The sequence below is a fragment of the Mandrillus leucophaeus genome, unplaced genomic scaffold, assembly GCF_000951045.1.
Source record: "Mandrillus leucophaeus isolate KB7577 unplaced genomic scaffold, Mleu.le_1.0 Scaffold418, whole genome shotgun sequence".
Lineage (NCBI taxonomy): Eukaryota > Metazoa > Chordata > Mammalia > Primates > Cercopithecidae > Mandrillus > Mandrillus leucophaeus.
Window position 1 is genome coordinate 424547 of NW_012104454.1, and position 15936 is coordinate 440482.

Genomic DNA, 15936 nt, shown 5'->3' on the forward strand with positions numbered 1-15936 from the left:
GCCTCGGACTCCCAAAGTGCTGGAATTACAGGTGTGAACCACTGCACCCGGCATCCAAGACACTTCTAATGCCAACATCCTTGTACTAGGCCCTCTTCCAGCTCCCCCAGGAGTCTGGGGGTTAGAGGTCAGGCTGCTCCCCACTCTGTTACCTCCCCATACTTCTAATTAATTCTTGTGTTCAGTCTCAGAACCTAGAGAGTTACACTCAGGCTGCCTGGTTCAACTTATTGCCCATATCCTAGAGGCACTTGCGTGCCCTCCCAGGTGCGTAACTGTGCATGTCTCTCCCAGGCGGCCTTCACAGACTACTCAGGGGCTATGGATTGGCTCCAGCCCTGGCACTGAGACTTGAGCAGAGGTGTGATCTACTCTGGCCTCCTGTGTTTCTGCTCCCCACCTTCCCACACTGCCCAGGGCTCCCTGAGAGTGATGCTGAGTCTAGTCTCAGCTTTTACGTTGCTTTGCTTTTGACCTCTGACCCAACACATGCCTCCTTTCCCTCGGAATTCTTGATTTTCTCCCTGGCTTGTCTCCACCTTCCTGGGTGTTCCTTTTTGGTCTTCTTTACCCATCTGTCCTCCTGTGTCTGCACAGCCAGGGGCTCCCCACTCCATTTCCTCTGCCTGGAACACACTTGCTTCTCCCCTTCTGCCTGGCTATTCAAGCAGGATCCTGTAGGTGGGTGGCAGTGCCCTGTGTAGTACCTGTGAGCCCTGTGCAAATTGCTGCACATCTCTGAACCTGTTTTCCCATCTATAAAGTGAAGCTAATAGTAGCAGTTACCTCATGGGATCGTTGTGCAGTTAGTGGGAAGAGACATGTAAAGTACTGACATACTGTCTAGTACACAGAAAGTGCTTAATAAATGTTGGTGATTCTTATCCAGGACTCAGCTTAATCATCCCTTCCTCAGACAGGCCTGCCACACAACCGCAGACTGGGTTAGGTGCTGGGTTCTCTGCTCCTCGGCGTTTGGAGGCACTCATCACACATTAATTACTTTTTCCATGAAGATGAAAGCTGTCTTTGGCACCCAGATGGCACTGAGTAAATATCTGTGAATGAATAATGTGGACGACTGTCTCCTCTGGAAGGACACAGTCAGGGCCTCCTGCCACTCAGGACTAGCCTGGACGTACCCACAGGGAAGGAGAAGGTGGGGCTGGTCTCCGCTGGGCCAGCAGGTGGCGCCAGCGCCTGTCGGTCTCTCCCCGTGGCCACCTCCCTTGCGCTTGCTCATCTCATGCCTGGGCGATGAGGATTCTCTGCTGGGGCAGGAGAGATGGGATCCTGAGGCCTGGGCGAAGTTCCAGGCCCTGGGGCTCCGGGGCAGACTCTCGCTCACCACTCCCAGAAAGATGTTTTCCTAGGGGATGTCCAGCCTAACATGGCAGGGAAGGAAGTGGTGGCCACCAGGGAAAGGGACTGGCCTGAGGGGTTGGGGGTCCTGATGAGGCTGCTATTCTCTTGAGGACATGAAATGAGAGGCGGTGAAGTCAGTCAGTGAGTCAAAAGCTGAGATCTAGGAACCAGACACAATGTGGGAGAAGCTGCGGTGAAATCAATCAGCGAGAGAGGAAGGGGAGGCCTGGTTTCCATGACAATGGTAGTGTTTGTGGCAAGCTGGGGACTCCTGGGTCCCCATGGCCCGCGAGCAGTGATTCACCACAGGAAAGGGAAGGCTGCAGAGGGACCTGGTGCTGGGGACCGGATGCCTTGTGGCTCCTTCTCGCTGCTGAGCATGCATTCCCCCAGCCCAGGCCCTGGATCTCTGCCAGGTACTGGCAGGGAAACTGAGGGATGGCAGAACTGAGCCCCAATAAGGGGCAGGCGCTTTGCTCCATGCTGTACATGCACATATCACTTATTGCTCACGACAGCCCTATAGAATGACTGGTATCCCTGTTTTACCAAAGAGGAAACTCTCAGCCTGGCCCATGGTGCCATGGGCAGGACATGAGTGGCAGAGCCAGGATTGGAACCCAGGCTAGCCTGACTCTTTACCATGCTTGGGAAGGCCCAGAAAGCAGAAAAGGAGGAGCAGGAGCATGGGAGTTAGAGGATGGTTCAGACCCCAGAGGAGATGGACCCCAAGTCCCCTAGCCTCCCTGCCTGCCTTGCCCTATGTGAACCCAACACTGATGAGGGAAGCTGGCAAACTGCATGGCCTAATATGGGCCAGAACCTGGGCAGCCAGCCTACCTCTCACTCTCTTCCAAACCCAAGAGAGTAGGCCCCGGTTCCATTCCATCCAACTGGATGGCGGCTCCCCCACCATTTTCTCTCTGCCCTGGTCCTAGGGACAGGGGTGCGTGTGCGTGTGTGTGTGTGATCATCATGTCTACACCACCCACCATCATCACCCCATCCTCCAGCTTCTGCTATAGCCTGGGAGTTCCCAGCCTCTCTTAGTCCCTGTCAGGATAGTTTCATTCTTGTTCAGCTTTGGGGCCCACACAATTTCAGTACAAGAGGGGTATGCCCATCTCACCCCAGGCCTTGATAGCATGCAAGAGGGTAGTTCAGGCCCTCATCATCTATTCCCTTGTAGTAGAAGGGATGGAGGTTGGAAAGACCTTAGAAATCTTCCAGTCTGGTTCTCTTATTTTGAAGGTGTGAAAACCGAGGCTCATAGAAGGGGAGCAATTTTTCTGAGGTGACAGAGCGAGTTAATGGAAGAGTGAACTAGATTCCCTGTCCGCAGACTTCAGGTTCTATAATCCCAGAAAGGACTTCTTGAAATGGGCATTGAGTTCTCGGGATGGGAGTCAGGTAGATAAACAGATGGAGTGAGACAGATGAAATGGGATAACCTAGCCTAAAATGCCATGTGAAAAGAAGGTACACAACTCGGCCCAACTGTCTACCATGTTACATAGGAATAAGTGAGGTGAGATCATGGGAAGGACTTCTCACATATGTAAGTTAGGAGTACAAGATCTGTGATCAAAATGGGCTGCGTGATCCCAGACACATCACTTACCTTTTCTGAGCCCCAGTGATAACTCAGGATACCCTACCTGCAGGCTTGTAGGGAGGATGGAGGGGGTGGTGGGGGAGTACTTGTGAACTGTGGGGTGACATGAATGTTGTCAGTTGTCAGGGAAGGCAAGTCATGTCTAGTGGGACTGAGAGATAGAGCTACCCTGCAGTGCAAAGGTAAGGGGTAAGCCAAGATGCTCACACCTCCCACCCCCATCCTTGGGAGAGAAAGGGAGGAACATAAACTTCCAGTATGCTTGATACAAGCAACAGTTCTCCTCCCTGGGGGTGGGCAGCAGGTTCCTGTAGACCCCTGGGGTACCCAGAGGCTGTGGGAAGCTGAGCACTAATTAGCTCTGGCTTTCTAATCGGGGCTTAATTGCCTCCTTGTGATGGGCAATTAGGAGGCTGCATCAATTAGCACAGGGAGGTGACAACTCAGCTGGGGCTGGTCAGGGCTCCCCTTTGGCAGGGAGGGAGGCAGGCAGGCAAAGGCTTCCCCACTGTCAGCCCCTTCCTCCCCTTTGAAGGAGAGGGCCCTGGAGCCCTCTCCTTAGCAATTAGGCCTTAGCTCCTTAGCTCCTAGGAGCTACTAGGCTTCTAGGCCTGGATTGTGGCTTTTCTGACCTTGGTTTACTCACTTTCACTGACTCTCTGACGTTTCTGCCCAGAGGAGACTTACATTCTGGGCCTAGCTCTACCACTGGCTCCTTTGCAACTTTGGGGTTGACAGCTATGGAGTCCAGGTTCAGAATGTGGCCTTTGAAGCTAGGTCTCTAGGGTTTGAATCCCAGCTTCACCATTTATTAATTGTGCAACATTGGACCCTTCGTACTTTGTTTTCTCACCTGTAAAATGGAACTGATAATAAAAGTTCCATCCTAGCTACGCATGAGGCTGAGGCAGGAGGATTGCTTGAGCCCAGGAGTTTAAGGCTGCAGTAAGGGACAACAGAATAAGACCCCATTTCTTCTTTTTTTTTTTTTTTTTGAGACGGAGTCTCTTTTTTTTTTTTTTTTTTTTTGAGACAGAGTCTCGCTCTGTCCCCCAGGCTGGAGTGCTGGAGTGCAGTGGCGCGATCTCGGCTCACTGCAAGCTCCGCCTCCCGGGAGTATCTGGGACTACAGATGCCCACCACCGCGCCCGGCTAATTTTTTGTATTTTTAGTAGAGACCGGGTTTCACCGTGATCTCTATCTCCTGACCTTGTGATCCACCCGCCTCGGCCTCCCAAAGTGCTGGGATTACAGGCGTGAGCCACCGCGCCCGGCCAAGACCCCATTTCTAAAAAATAATTTAGGCTAGGGACAGTGGCTCACGCCCGTAATCACAGCACTTTGGGAGGCTGAGGAGGTGGATCACCTGAGCTTGGGAGTTCAAGACCAGCCTGGCCAACATGGCAAAAACCCTACAGGCTCCACTGAAAATACAAAAATTAGCCAGGCGTAGTGCTGTAATCTCAGCTACTCAGGAGGCTGAGGCAGAATTGCTTGAGCTCAGGAGGCAGAGGCTGCAGTGAGCTGAGATCGTGCCACTGCACTCCAGCTTGGGTGACAAAAAAAAAAAAAGAAAGAGAAAGAAAAATGCCCATGTGTCATCTCAGATCAATTACTGAATCAAAATATCCAAGACTTTGGGCATTGACAGTTTTGAAAGCCCCCTTTCTCCAAGCAATGTTGATGCCCAGTGAGGGCTGAGATCACTGGATGAATGGTCTGGAAGGGCTCTATCCAGCCTGGCACAGCACCTCCCTGTCACATACCACCCAGGACCCCTCTGCATAGCCCTGGAGGTGCTACACTTTGGAATAGAGCTCATTACCACCAGTGTGGCTGGAAGCAGGTCCCTCCCCACTTTTAGAGGGAGTTCTCCTCCATAAAATGAGAATAATGACCTTGCCATGCTCACCTCCCAGGGCTGCCCAGACATAATGTTTTACTAGTGGTAGGACCTGCTATAAAGGGAAGCAATTATATTGTTCCTTCCCTTGATAAACTTTTATTGAGGCCTAGCGCATACCCCATCTCCTTTACACATGATGACTATGGAGTTAATAATCTCCTGGAGGGACCTGTCATGAACCATCAAACAAGTTAGGTCATAGGGCCAACCCCCTTTTATAGCTCCTGCTGGTTATGAAATGAGCCAAGGAATGGAAAGAGCCTAGAACAGGTCCTGACACATGGTGAGTGCTCTGTAAACAGTAGCTCTCCTTAACTATTGTTAGTGTGACTGTGCCCCAGGCTAGGTTGGAGAGAGGCCTGGTTGCAGTGCACACAGGGAGCTCAGCGCACAGGGAGCTCAGACAAAGGGAGGCAGTGAAGGTGGGGCCTGCAGGAGGAAGGGGAGCTTAGAATGAGGTGCTGAGGAGTAAGCTGTGTGGGAAGAGTAGAGGAAGGAGTAGAGCACGTTGAGGGTATTGGTTGGTGACAGGGCTATAATGAGGATACTCTACTCAAATATGTATTGAGAACCTTCTGTGCACCAGGCACTGTGCCAGGTGCTGGCAGAGCACCAGATCCACCCAGCCTCTACCCTCGAGGAGTCCCTCTAATGGGGGAAGGCACACATACACAGACAATGTCACAGACAGTGTGACAAGGGATATTGGTGGCGAGTGGGGATGCTTCATCCAGACTTAGTGGCACTTTTAGCTGAGCCTGGATGATGAGTAGGAGTTGATCAGAGGGTAAAGTAAGTGCCATGTCTGGAAAAATTAGGAAGCAATGAGAGAGACTGTGATTGCTGCAATTTAGATAAGGCTAGAGATGCAAGCAGAGCCCAGGTCGCGGAGGGCTTTACAAATCAGGTCAAGGAATTTGGACTTATCCTAAATACAGTGTGGAGCCACTGTTAGTTTAAAGTCTTCTGGAAAGAAAATGAGGCTTTGGTTTTGAAAAGGTCACTGTGAGCTGGGCGTGGCAGCTCATGCCTATAATCCCAGCACTTTCAGGAGGTCAAGGTGGGAGGATCTCTTTGAGCCCAGCAGTTCGAGAACAGCCTGGGCAACAAAGTGAGACCCCATCTCTACAAAAAATAAAAAAATAAAAAAATTAGTTGGGTGCAGTTGCATGAACCTGGTCCCAGCTACTCAGGAGGCTGAGGCAGGAGGATCACTTAAGCCCAGGAATTTTGGGTTGCAGTGAGCTGTGATTGCACCAATGCACTCCAGCCTGCTGGATGACAAAGCAGGATCCTGTCTCAAAAGGAGGGAGGGAAGGAAGGGAGGGAGGGAGGGAGGGAATAACTGTGGGGAGGAGAAACGATGGGAGCAGAGGCAAGGGTGGAGGCAGAGAGACTGGTTGGGAGGCTGCCGCAGTTACCCAGGAAGGAAGGAAGGAAGGGAGGGAGGGAGGGAATCACTATAGTTTATAGAGGAGAAGGAGAAAGGACAGGAGCAGAGGGAAGGGTGGAGGCAGAGAGACTGGTTGGGAGGCTGCTGCAGTTACCTAGGTGGGCGTTGGTGGTGAGCAAACCAGAGAGTTGGAGGTAGTATATAGAACAGATAACAATTCTGGAGGTAGGAACCACAAGGACTTGGGGGCTCATTGGCCAAGGGAGATGAAGGAGGAGAGGCTGAGGAAGGAGGAGCATAGTGGAGCTGTGTGTTGGGAGACGTGAACTCCATCTGAGATATCCAAGCAGTGATGATGAGTTATGGATGCTTAGGAATCACTCCTGACCTGGGAATACTTGGGGTCCTCTTCTAAGAATTCTTAAGAGTGGAAGGCCACTCACCCTTGGCCCAGTGCCAAGCCCTCACCTTCCCTGGCCTCTCTGGGACAGGCTGGGAATTCCTGGCTCACAAACACCCTCTTGGGGCAGGCCGGCCTTGATGCTCTCCAGCCCAAAGGGAGGAACGTGCCTGTGCACCTGCTCCGTGATACACGGGGGCGGGACAGTGGAGTGGAGGTGAGTGAATTCAGGGGTGTTCCTCACTTCCCCTATCCTGGACTTCTAGCCTCAGTTGTGGCCCCATGAATGGATTCTGAGTAAGAGGCCAGACAGCAAGTTCTCTGGGCCTGGGGTACAGAGGGCAGCAAGGTGCAGTTGACATACCGCAGACACCCAGGCAGGGCAAGCGCACCCAGGTTTCAGTCCTGGTTCTGTCACCTCTGGTTAGAAGCCTGGGAGCACCCAAGGGCTCATTCTTGCCTTAAAACTGGGTCTTCAAGACGGTTTGGTTTAGGTGGTGTGAATGAACCCTTCCATCTCCACCCTCGAGAGAGCTGAATTTTCCCCCACCTGAGGTGTTCCACAGTGGGCAGAACGCCACAGCCCGGTCGGCCCTGGTCCACCCAGTGCTCATCTCCATTTCCAGCCCCTCCCGGGCGCCTCTGGCCTCCTGCAGCCGGCTCTTTGTGCTCCCTCATTAAGCTTTGGTTTCTGTGGGAATGTGACTTGAATTAACTCTTGGGAGAAAAATCACAGAAACCAGGAAAGGGGGGCCATGGGGAGGGGACAGTGAGTCACGTTTCCATGTGTATTTTTCAAACTTTCCGATGGGAGTTTGGAAAACAACAGTCTTTTGGTTGCCAGCTTGGCCCTGGCTCTCCAAGGGTCCCACATGCTGTTTCTATAGGTCTTCCAGTAACTGCTGCGCCCCGGCCCACCCTTCGGGTCTGCCTTATTTCCTGGGATCTCTTCCCACTTCTCCCTGGGGACTTGTGCTGTTGCAGAGGCACTGAGAAGTCCCTCCTTGTGGTGCAGCTTCCATCTCTCCCCTAGTTTCATTTCACAGCCAAGCCCTCATCTATCCTTGCCTCAAAGTGGACCCATGGGTGCTGCAGCTGAGCTGGGGACTTTGTCCCTACAGCTGCTCTGGCCAACCCTCCAACCTTGGAGAACCGCCATAGGCACTAGGAAGCCCTGGGCTCTAGGAACCTCCTTCCCACCCCCGCAGCTTCCTCTTTGTGTCCTCCCTACCAGTCCTTCCCGCCCATCTCTGCATCCCAATTTCCAGAGGGCCTGTGGCTGAGGATGAGAAGCCAGCGATCGACCCCCAGGGAGAAGCCTTGCAGAGGAGGGTCCTCACCCTAATAAGGCCGCCAAGGAAGAGGATCCCCAGTATACCCCTCTTGTGTGCTGGGCCCTCACACTTCCTCTGTCTGGGACTCCTCTAACAGCCGTGGGGAGGGTGCCAGGATCCCCATTTTGCATAGAGTAGCTGAGGCTCAGCCAGGAAAATGGGTGGGAACCTTGAGGATGGTGGGCAGACAGTGGCCCCCTTGAGGAGGAGATGGGAGGGCAGCACATACCCCTAGCCAACCCCTCCTTGCAAGCCCTGACTGGGGCGGGGAAGAGGAAGGGGTCCTGGACTAGCTCTCCTCTGTCCCCTCTCCGGGGGCTGCCCCCTCCCAGTTTCTGACTAATCCTTTCCATCGGCAGTGGCACATCCTGCCCCTGCTGTGCCTGTGCCAGCAACAGCCCACATCACAGGGCCACATCTGGCTCCATTTGAACATACCCCACCCTCCCCCTTCTTTATCCCTCACGGCCCTCCACTGTGCAAGGACCGGAGTAGGGAGTGGCCCTCTGGACCCCCTTCTCTGGCTCCACCAGTCCTGCTTCCCTGCCCCTTCGAAGCCTCTAGTGGAGTCACTGCTTTCCTTCCCCGAACCCGGCCTCAGTTCCTGGGACATCCTGGCTCCATTCTTCAGTGCACCCTCCCTCACCATTTCCAGACTCCTTGGCTCCCCCATTCCCAGCCCCCACTGAAGGAGGGTTTGGGAAAGGGGCATTTTGCAAGGTCTGAGCCCCAAGAGATGTCCCAGAGTAGAGGGAAGGCTTGGCAGCCCAGGGATTAATTTCGCCTAGCCCAGCCCTCTGGCGTATTGCCAGCTTGGGCGTGTTGGGGGGCGGAGGTCAGGATGATCCCAAGATGTGCGTGTATGGAGGGGTATAGCTCAGCCTCCCAGCTGGGGTGGGGAGCAGGTGGCTCACGCCTGTGTAGGCTGGCTTTTGTTGGGGAGGAGCCTGGAAGGGCCTGCAGCTACTGGCCTCCCTCCTCCTTCCTCCTTGCTTAGCAACTGTTGTCATCTGGTAAATATTTGCCCCAACAGGATCTGGGGCTGGAGCACTGGTGTCAGCCGAGGTAGTTGCCCGCTCCTCAATTTCTGAGCCTCCCCTCTGTTTCCAGAGCCCCCTGGCCTGGATTCTAAATGTGGGCCTCACCCCCTCCCTCATGGTTGACTTCCTCCCCAACCTCCTCCCTTTCCCCCTTTTACTCTCCTTCATCCCCACTCACCCTCTGTGCCCAGGTCTCTCTGGTCCATCCTCCACTCCTGGATCCATTCACCAAGGGACCTGAGTGAGGTCCCACCCCCTAAGCCACACAGGTCCTTTGCTTCTTCCCCATTACATCTCGCTGGGAGCCCAGCCTGGCTACAGCTCCTAGTACGTGGTTGGTGCTCAGTGAGCCCCAACACACCCTCCACCTCTAAACCTTAGCTCCACCAAGCTCCGAGGGGAGAGAAGAGAAGGCATATGAGAATGTGTTGCTGGACCCCATAATGCATTCCCAGGCCAGGAAGCTCTGCATCAGGAAGCCAGCACCATTTTCACCTCCTCTGGTGTAGGACTGAGGAGACCGTGGCCAAGAGGAAACAGATGCCCCCTTAGCTCCTCCCTGGGTAGCCTGAGTGGGCCAGGACCTGAGAGCATGCCAGCTTTAGCCTGTCTTCCTGTCCTGTCTTCCTGTCCTTCCCAGCCAGACCCCTGTCACCCTCCTCCCCCAGTGGTTTTCTCATTACCTGTCACTGATGGAGAGCCCCCTCAGAGGTCAAGGCCAAAGTGAGGTGGGCTCTTGGTGTGCCGTGCAAGGTTTGAGCTCACCCGGCAAAGAGGGCCAATGGGGTGCTCCTCTGGGGCGGGCCTGTGGGCTGGCTTAGGGATAGCGGACAGGGGAATCTGGGGAGTTGGACTAATGTGGATCTAGAAGAGAGGTGGTTGGGCTGCATGATGCCTTAAGACTCCTCCCAGCTCAGAAGTTCTACTTCTAGGCAATGAATGATGAAACGCTGGCCCAAGTGCAGTCCCTTCCCCATCCCACAGGGTGGAGACCCCGGCCATCCCCTTACCCTACTTGGCAGCCCCCCTCCCCACTCCTCCTGAGAGTGCCCCTTGCTCCACCCTAGTTGCCAGGAAATCTGCAGATTCACCACCATCCTCCTGGCTGGGAGTTCACTTTCCCAGTTGACCCCCTGGCCTGAGGCCAGAGGAGTGCCTTCAAAGGGGACCTTGAGGAGTGTGGGGGCTGCATGGGCTGTGGACTGGGGTGGATTCACCATGCAGCAAAGGAAAGTGAAGCTTCAGGGCCTCTCAGTTGCATGGGCCCTTTCAAGGCCCCAAGAGGAGCCCTGCCAAACTTTCCACACGATCCCATGTCCATAACATTTGCAAAAAGATCATTTTGTATTTCTTAAAGAGGACCTCCCCACAAAATTGTATGCACTTCAGGTTGAATGAACAACTGTCCCTATATTAGCATTAAAAGTCCCTTATCTGGCCGGGCGCGGTGGCTCATGCCTGTAATCCCAGCACTTTGGGAGGCCGAGGCGGGCGGATCACGAGGTCAGCAGATTGAGACCATCCTGGCTAACACGGTGAAACCCCGTCCTACTAAAAAAAAAAAAAAAGTACAAAAAATACAAAAAAATAAAATAAAAATAGCCAGGCGTGGTGGCGGGCGCCTGTAGTCCCAGCTACTAGGGAGGCTGAGGCAGGAGAATGGCGTTAATCTGGGAGGCGGGGCTTGTACTGAGCCGAGATCGCGCCACTGCACCTGTCTCTTATACACATCTAGATGTATCTAGGAGGCGGGGCTTGTACTGAGCCGAGATCGCGCCACTGCACTCCAGCCTGGGAGACAGAGCAAAAAAAAAAAAAAAAAAAAAAAAAAAAAAATCCCTTATCCTAGGTCCCTGGCAAACCCAGGGCAATTGCCCACCCTAGCTTCAGACTCCACAGACATTTGTCTTACACCGGGATGGGGGTAAGGGAGAAAGGGAATCCTTTTCCGCCTCACTTCCTGGAAATGTGTAGTGGCGTGAGCCGTGTGGCGAGGGGGCCTTCTCCTCCAGCTCTAGTCCTGGAGTTGTGGCGCTTCTGTTTGTTCCCTTGGCAACAGGGAAAGGAAACCCCCATTTAGGAGGCCGGGGAGGCCCCAGCAACCGCGCACACACAGAGACACACAGACTCACACGCGGCCGCCCACACGCAGCCGCCTGCGTCAGCAGCAGCCGTCAGGCCCTCGCTGCCAGGCTGCGGGGTGTGGAGTGGGGAGAATAGCCCCGCCTGAGTCCAGTCCGACTACCCGCCCCTACTGATTTGCCTGGGACGCCGCCGGCCCACATGGCCCCACCCACGCCTCTGGGGCCCCGCCCCGTCCCCCCATTAACACCTTCCCCCAGATGGTGAGGGGCCAAAGCTGGGGGATGGACAAGAGAAAGGAAGGAGATGTCACTGCTGAATTTCTGCTGAATTTCCTTCTGCCTGCTGCCCGATTTCTATTTATTTGACTGGCAATAGTCTGGTGTCTATTGTGACAGTTCAGGGAGCCTGAGACTCACAAGTGGGGTGGCGATTTGGGCCTGGTTGGGTGGGGGAGGTGGTTTGGAATGCCGGGAATGGAGCTCCTGGGGAGACTGTAGGATTCCGCTGTTGGATTGGGTTCCTTGGGATCTGGGTCAAAGAGGGAGGGAGTATATTTAACCTGGAGGCAGAAACCTGGGGTTTGGGCCTGCTTCTGTCACTTATCAGCTGTGTGGTCTGGAGACAATCAGTTAGCCTGCCCAAGCCTCTTGTCTCCTCAGCTGTTATATGCAGATAATGGCGCTTGCCTGTGCACCTCAAAGAAATTTGAGAAGGCTAAGGTAGTAACCTTGATTGTGAAAGGCTTGTCACCTGGGGGACCTAGGCAGGTGGGAGGGCTCAGTTACTACTTATTATCCAGTCGCCCCTCAAGCCCAGCTGGCTCAGTGAGCCCAGCAGCCACTTCCCCACATTGCAGGAACCCATGCCAGTCCCTAAGTGGACCAGGTCCTTGTCATCTGTCCAGTGTGGCTGCCCTGTCTCCCGTGGCAGCGTGGCACTGAGCTGGAGTGCTGTCTTGGAGGTTTTGGCCCTGCCTGTCTGTGTGACTTTGGGTAAATCTTTCCTCTTCTGGCCTCAGAAGTCCACTTATAAAGAAAGGGGCTTATTCCTCAGCGCCCAGGGGCCTCCTGGAAGCGGGGCTGGGGGGATCAACGAGGCAGGGGCCTCAAGCTCCCTAAGTAGAGAAGCTCTGCCTGTCATTTAGTAGATTGTGCTTTTTGGGGGAGATTTCATTTGAGCGAGGGGGATCTCTGACTTTACAAATAGCTGTCGTTCACTTGCTCCATCTAAGGGCCCGCTTCTCACCCGCCATCACCTATAAGCCTGCCTCATTTCCCCTTGCTGAGCCTGGGTGAGAAGAAATCTACTCAGCTGTGCTACCTCAGGTCAATTACTCAACCTTGTGGAGTTTGTTTGTTTTTTTTTTTTTTTTGAGACGGAGTCTCACTCTGTCACCCAGGCTGGAGTGCAGTGGCTTGATCTCCTGCCTCAGCTCCCTGAGTAGCTGGGATTACAGGTGCATGCCACCACGCCCAGCTGATTTTTTTTTTTTTTTTTTTTTTTTGTATTTTTGGTAGAAACCGAGTTTTACCATGTTGGCCAGGCTGGCCTTGAACTCCTGACCTCAAGTGATCCACCCACCTTAGCCTCCCAAAATGCTGAGATTACAGGTGTGAGCCACTGCTCCCAGCTGGAGTTTGGGTTCTTGACACATAAAATGCAGATAATAATATCTACCTCTTAAGACTGAGGTGAAGATTAAATGGGATCACCTCCACATAGCCCCTAGCCTGGTTCCTGGCACGTGGCAGCCACTTAAAGAATGGGCACACTCTTCCACTGTCAACGTGATAACTATCACCTGCACACAAGTGACTTAGCACTTTAATCGTTGTTTAATACTCTGTAGTCAAAGGATGAATAAGACCCTCTCTCAAGAACTCACTGTAAAGAGATTCCCAAACCATGTCCTAGGATCTCCAAGTCACCTCCACCTCCTCAGACCCTCCTCCAAAGAGTCGCCTTTCTCTGACTCCTACCTGTCCAGGATTCTAGCCACCTGACGGTAAGATCTTGGCTTTCCGATTCAGGCAAACTCGTATTAAATTTTCAGTTCTGGCTGGGCGTGGAAGCTCATTCCTGTAATCCCAGCACTTTGGGAGACTGAGGCGAGCAAATCACCTGAGGTCAGAAGTTACATGGTGAAACCCCATCTCTACTAAAAATACAAAAAAATTAGCTGGGCGTAGTGGCACATGGTTGTAGTCCCAGCTACTCAGGAGGCTGAGGCAGGAGAATCGCTTGAATTCAGGAGGTGGAGGTTGCAGTGAGCTGAGATCATGCCATTGCACTCCAGCCTGGGCAACAAGCGAAACTCCGTCTCAAAAAAAAAAAAAAAAATCCAGTTCTGTTACTAACCATATGACTTTAGACAAGTGATTCTCAATAGGGGGTAATTTTATCCCCCAGGGGATGTTAAGCAATGCCTGAAGATATTTTTGATTGTCATAACTGGAGGGGAGGTGCTACTGGCCAAAAGTCGGGAGAGGCTAGGGATGTTACAAACCATCTCAGAGTACAAAGAACCTTTCCTGACAATAAAGAATTATCTGGCCCCAAATTCAGTAGTGCCAAGGTTGAGAAACCTGACCTTAAATGAATAATTTAACGTTTCTGGGCTTCAGTTTCCTCATCTGTAAAATAGGGCTATTAATAGTATCTACCTTATAGAGCTATTGTATAGGTCCAAAAAAAATAATGCAAGTACCTAGTGCCTAATAATAAAGGTAGTCCATAAATATTCCTTGCACTAATCATTATTAGCATGCTTCTGGAATCCCTCCTGGCTTCATCACTCAGCTGAGCCCACCCGACCCTAGTTTGGCTTATTTCTTGCCAAGGCCAGTGCTTCTGACCCTTTCTTCACTAGTCTTGATGCTTTCCTTCTCTCCTTGACCTCAAGGCCTATCAGGAAGCTAGAAGCCTCTCCCTCAGGCCCCATCCTAGCACCAGGTCCCTGCCTCCACCTCCCACTTCTCCCTTCTCGTCTCTCTTCCCACTTTTCCAGCCTTATCTCTAGTGGCTCCCCATGCCCCTCGGCAGGTCAGAGCACACTCAGCTCTTTCCCACTTCAGCACCTCTGCACAGACTTCCTCCAGCCAAAGTGGCAGAAGACAGAGAAGCATGTCCAGGATTTGGACCAGACTAGACTACCTGGTCCCAGTTCTGCACTGGGCCTGTTAAGACCTAGTTTTAGGAAAGTCAGCCTCACCTGCAAAGCAGGGAAATAATTTCCAGGTTGTTCTATGGACCCAGTTGAGAATGTATGAAAACATGCAACAACTATAAAGATTGTTAAAATGTAAGTTATTCATTGTGTGAGCACTATTCTGCTAAATGTGTGCATGTGTATGTATATGTGTGTGTGTGTATATATATATATACACATATATATGTAACTTTTTTTTGAGATAGGGTCTCACTCTGTTGCTCAGGCTGAAGTGTAGTAGTACAATCACAGCTCACTGCAGCCTCGACCTCCTAAGCTCAGGTGATCCTCCCATCTTAGCCTCCTGGGTAGCTGGGACTACAGGCACGTGCCACCACCCCCAGCTAATTTTTTTTTTTTTTTAGAGATGGGGTTTCGCTATATTGGCCAGGCTGGTCTTGAATTCCTGGGCTCAAACAATCTGCAGTCTGCCTGTCTCAGACTCCCAAAGCATTGGGATTATGGGCGTGAGCCACCATGCTCAGCCTCTGCTTTACATTTTTATTTCCATAGCTCCTACCATGTTCTAACAAACTATAACTTTTTCTTTGGTTTATTGACTGTCTCCCTCCACTGGAATGTCAGCTCCATAAGGGTAGGGATTTTTGTCTGTTTTATTCACTGTATCCCTGTTGTCTAGAATAGTTCCTGGTATATAGTAAATGTTCAGTAAATATTTGTTGAACGAGTGAATTCTCTATGTATAAGGCAACTCTGTAAAGCCCCTAAATCTACCTTCTCCAAGAAGCCCTCCTTGAAATATATGTTACCTTATTTAGTTATTGCACATCCTCATTTTGCAGATGATGAAACTAAAGCAGAAACAAATGCAAAAACTCTAGAGTCACTGCCTGAAAACTGGCAGGGCCAGATGCATTTGTTTATCCAAGAAACCCTGAGAGGGCTGGGCATGGTGACTGGCATCTGTGATTCCAGCACTTTGGGAGGCTGAGGTGAGGATCACTTGACCCCAGGAGTTCAAGACCAACCTGGGCAACATAGCGGGACCCCATCTCTTAAAAAAATAAAGAGGCTGGGTGCGGTGGCTCATGCCTGTAATCCCAGCACTTTGAGAGGCCAAGGCAGGCAGATCAGCTGAGGTCAGGAGTTCAAGACCAGCCTGGCCAATATGGTAAAACCCCGTCTCTACTAAAAATACAAAAATTAGCTGGGTGTGGTGGTGGGTGCCCGTAATCCCAGCAACCCGGGAGGCTGAGGCAGGAAAATCGCTTGAACCTGGAAGGCAGAGTTTGCAGTAAGCTGAGATCGTGCCACTGCACTCCAGCCTGGGCAACAGAGCAAGACTCCATCTCAAAAAAAAAAGAAAAAAAAAGAATAGAAACACTGAGTGCCTGCTGTGTCACAGAGGGAAGACCAGGATGCTATAAGAACACAGAGAAGCCCCCCCACCCCCACCAAGATCATTGGTCTTCAAGATAAAGTGCCCAGGCCTGGTGCAGTGGCTCGCGCCTGTAATCTCACACTTTGGGAGGCTAAGGCAAGGCGGGGGATCACTTGATGTCAGGAGTTCGAGACCAGCCTGGCCAACATGGTGAAACCTCGTCTCTACTAAAAATACAAAAATTAGCC

At 52.3% G+C, this 15936-nt stretch overlaps 2 protein-coding genes across 3 annotated transcripts in view; one reads left to right on the plus strand and one right to left on the minus strand.

Annotated features, from left to right (window-relative positions):
* Positions 1-15936, minus strand: part of MEX3A (mex-3 RNA binding family member A) — a 42992-nt gene that overhangs the window by 26356 nt on the left and 700 nt on the right. Inside the window, exons 2-6 of the mRNA XM_011992834.1 lie at positions 11555-11666; positions 11186-11246; positions 10064-10191; positions 9819-9917; positions 7911-8020 (exon numbers count right to left, since the gene is read on the minus strand). Coding sequence (XP_011848224.1) covers positions 7911-8020; positions 9819-9917; positions 10064-10191; positions 11186-11246; positions 11555-11666 — 510 coding nt within the window. The remainder of the gene's footprint in view (positions 1-7910; positions 8021-9818; positions 9918-10063; positions 10192-11185; positions 11247-11554; positions 11667-15936) is intronic.
* Positions 1-15936, plus strand: part of LMNA (lamin A/C) — a 61434-nt gene that overhangs the window by 14453 nt on the left and 31045 nt on the right. The gene's annotated exons all lie outside the window — the stretch shown is intronic.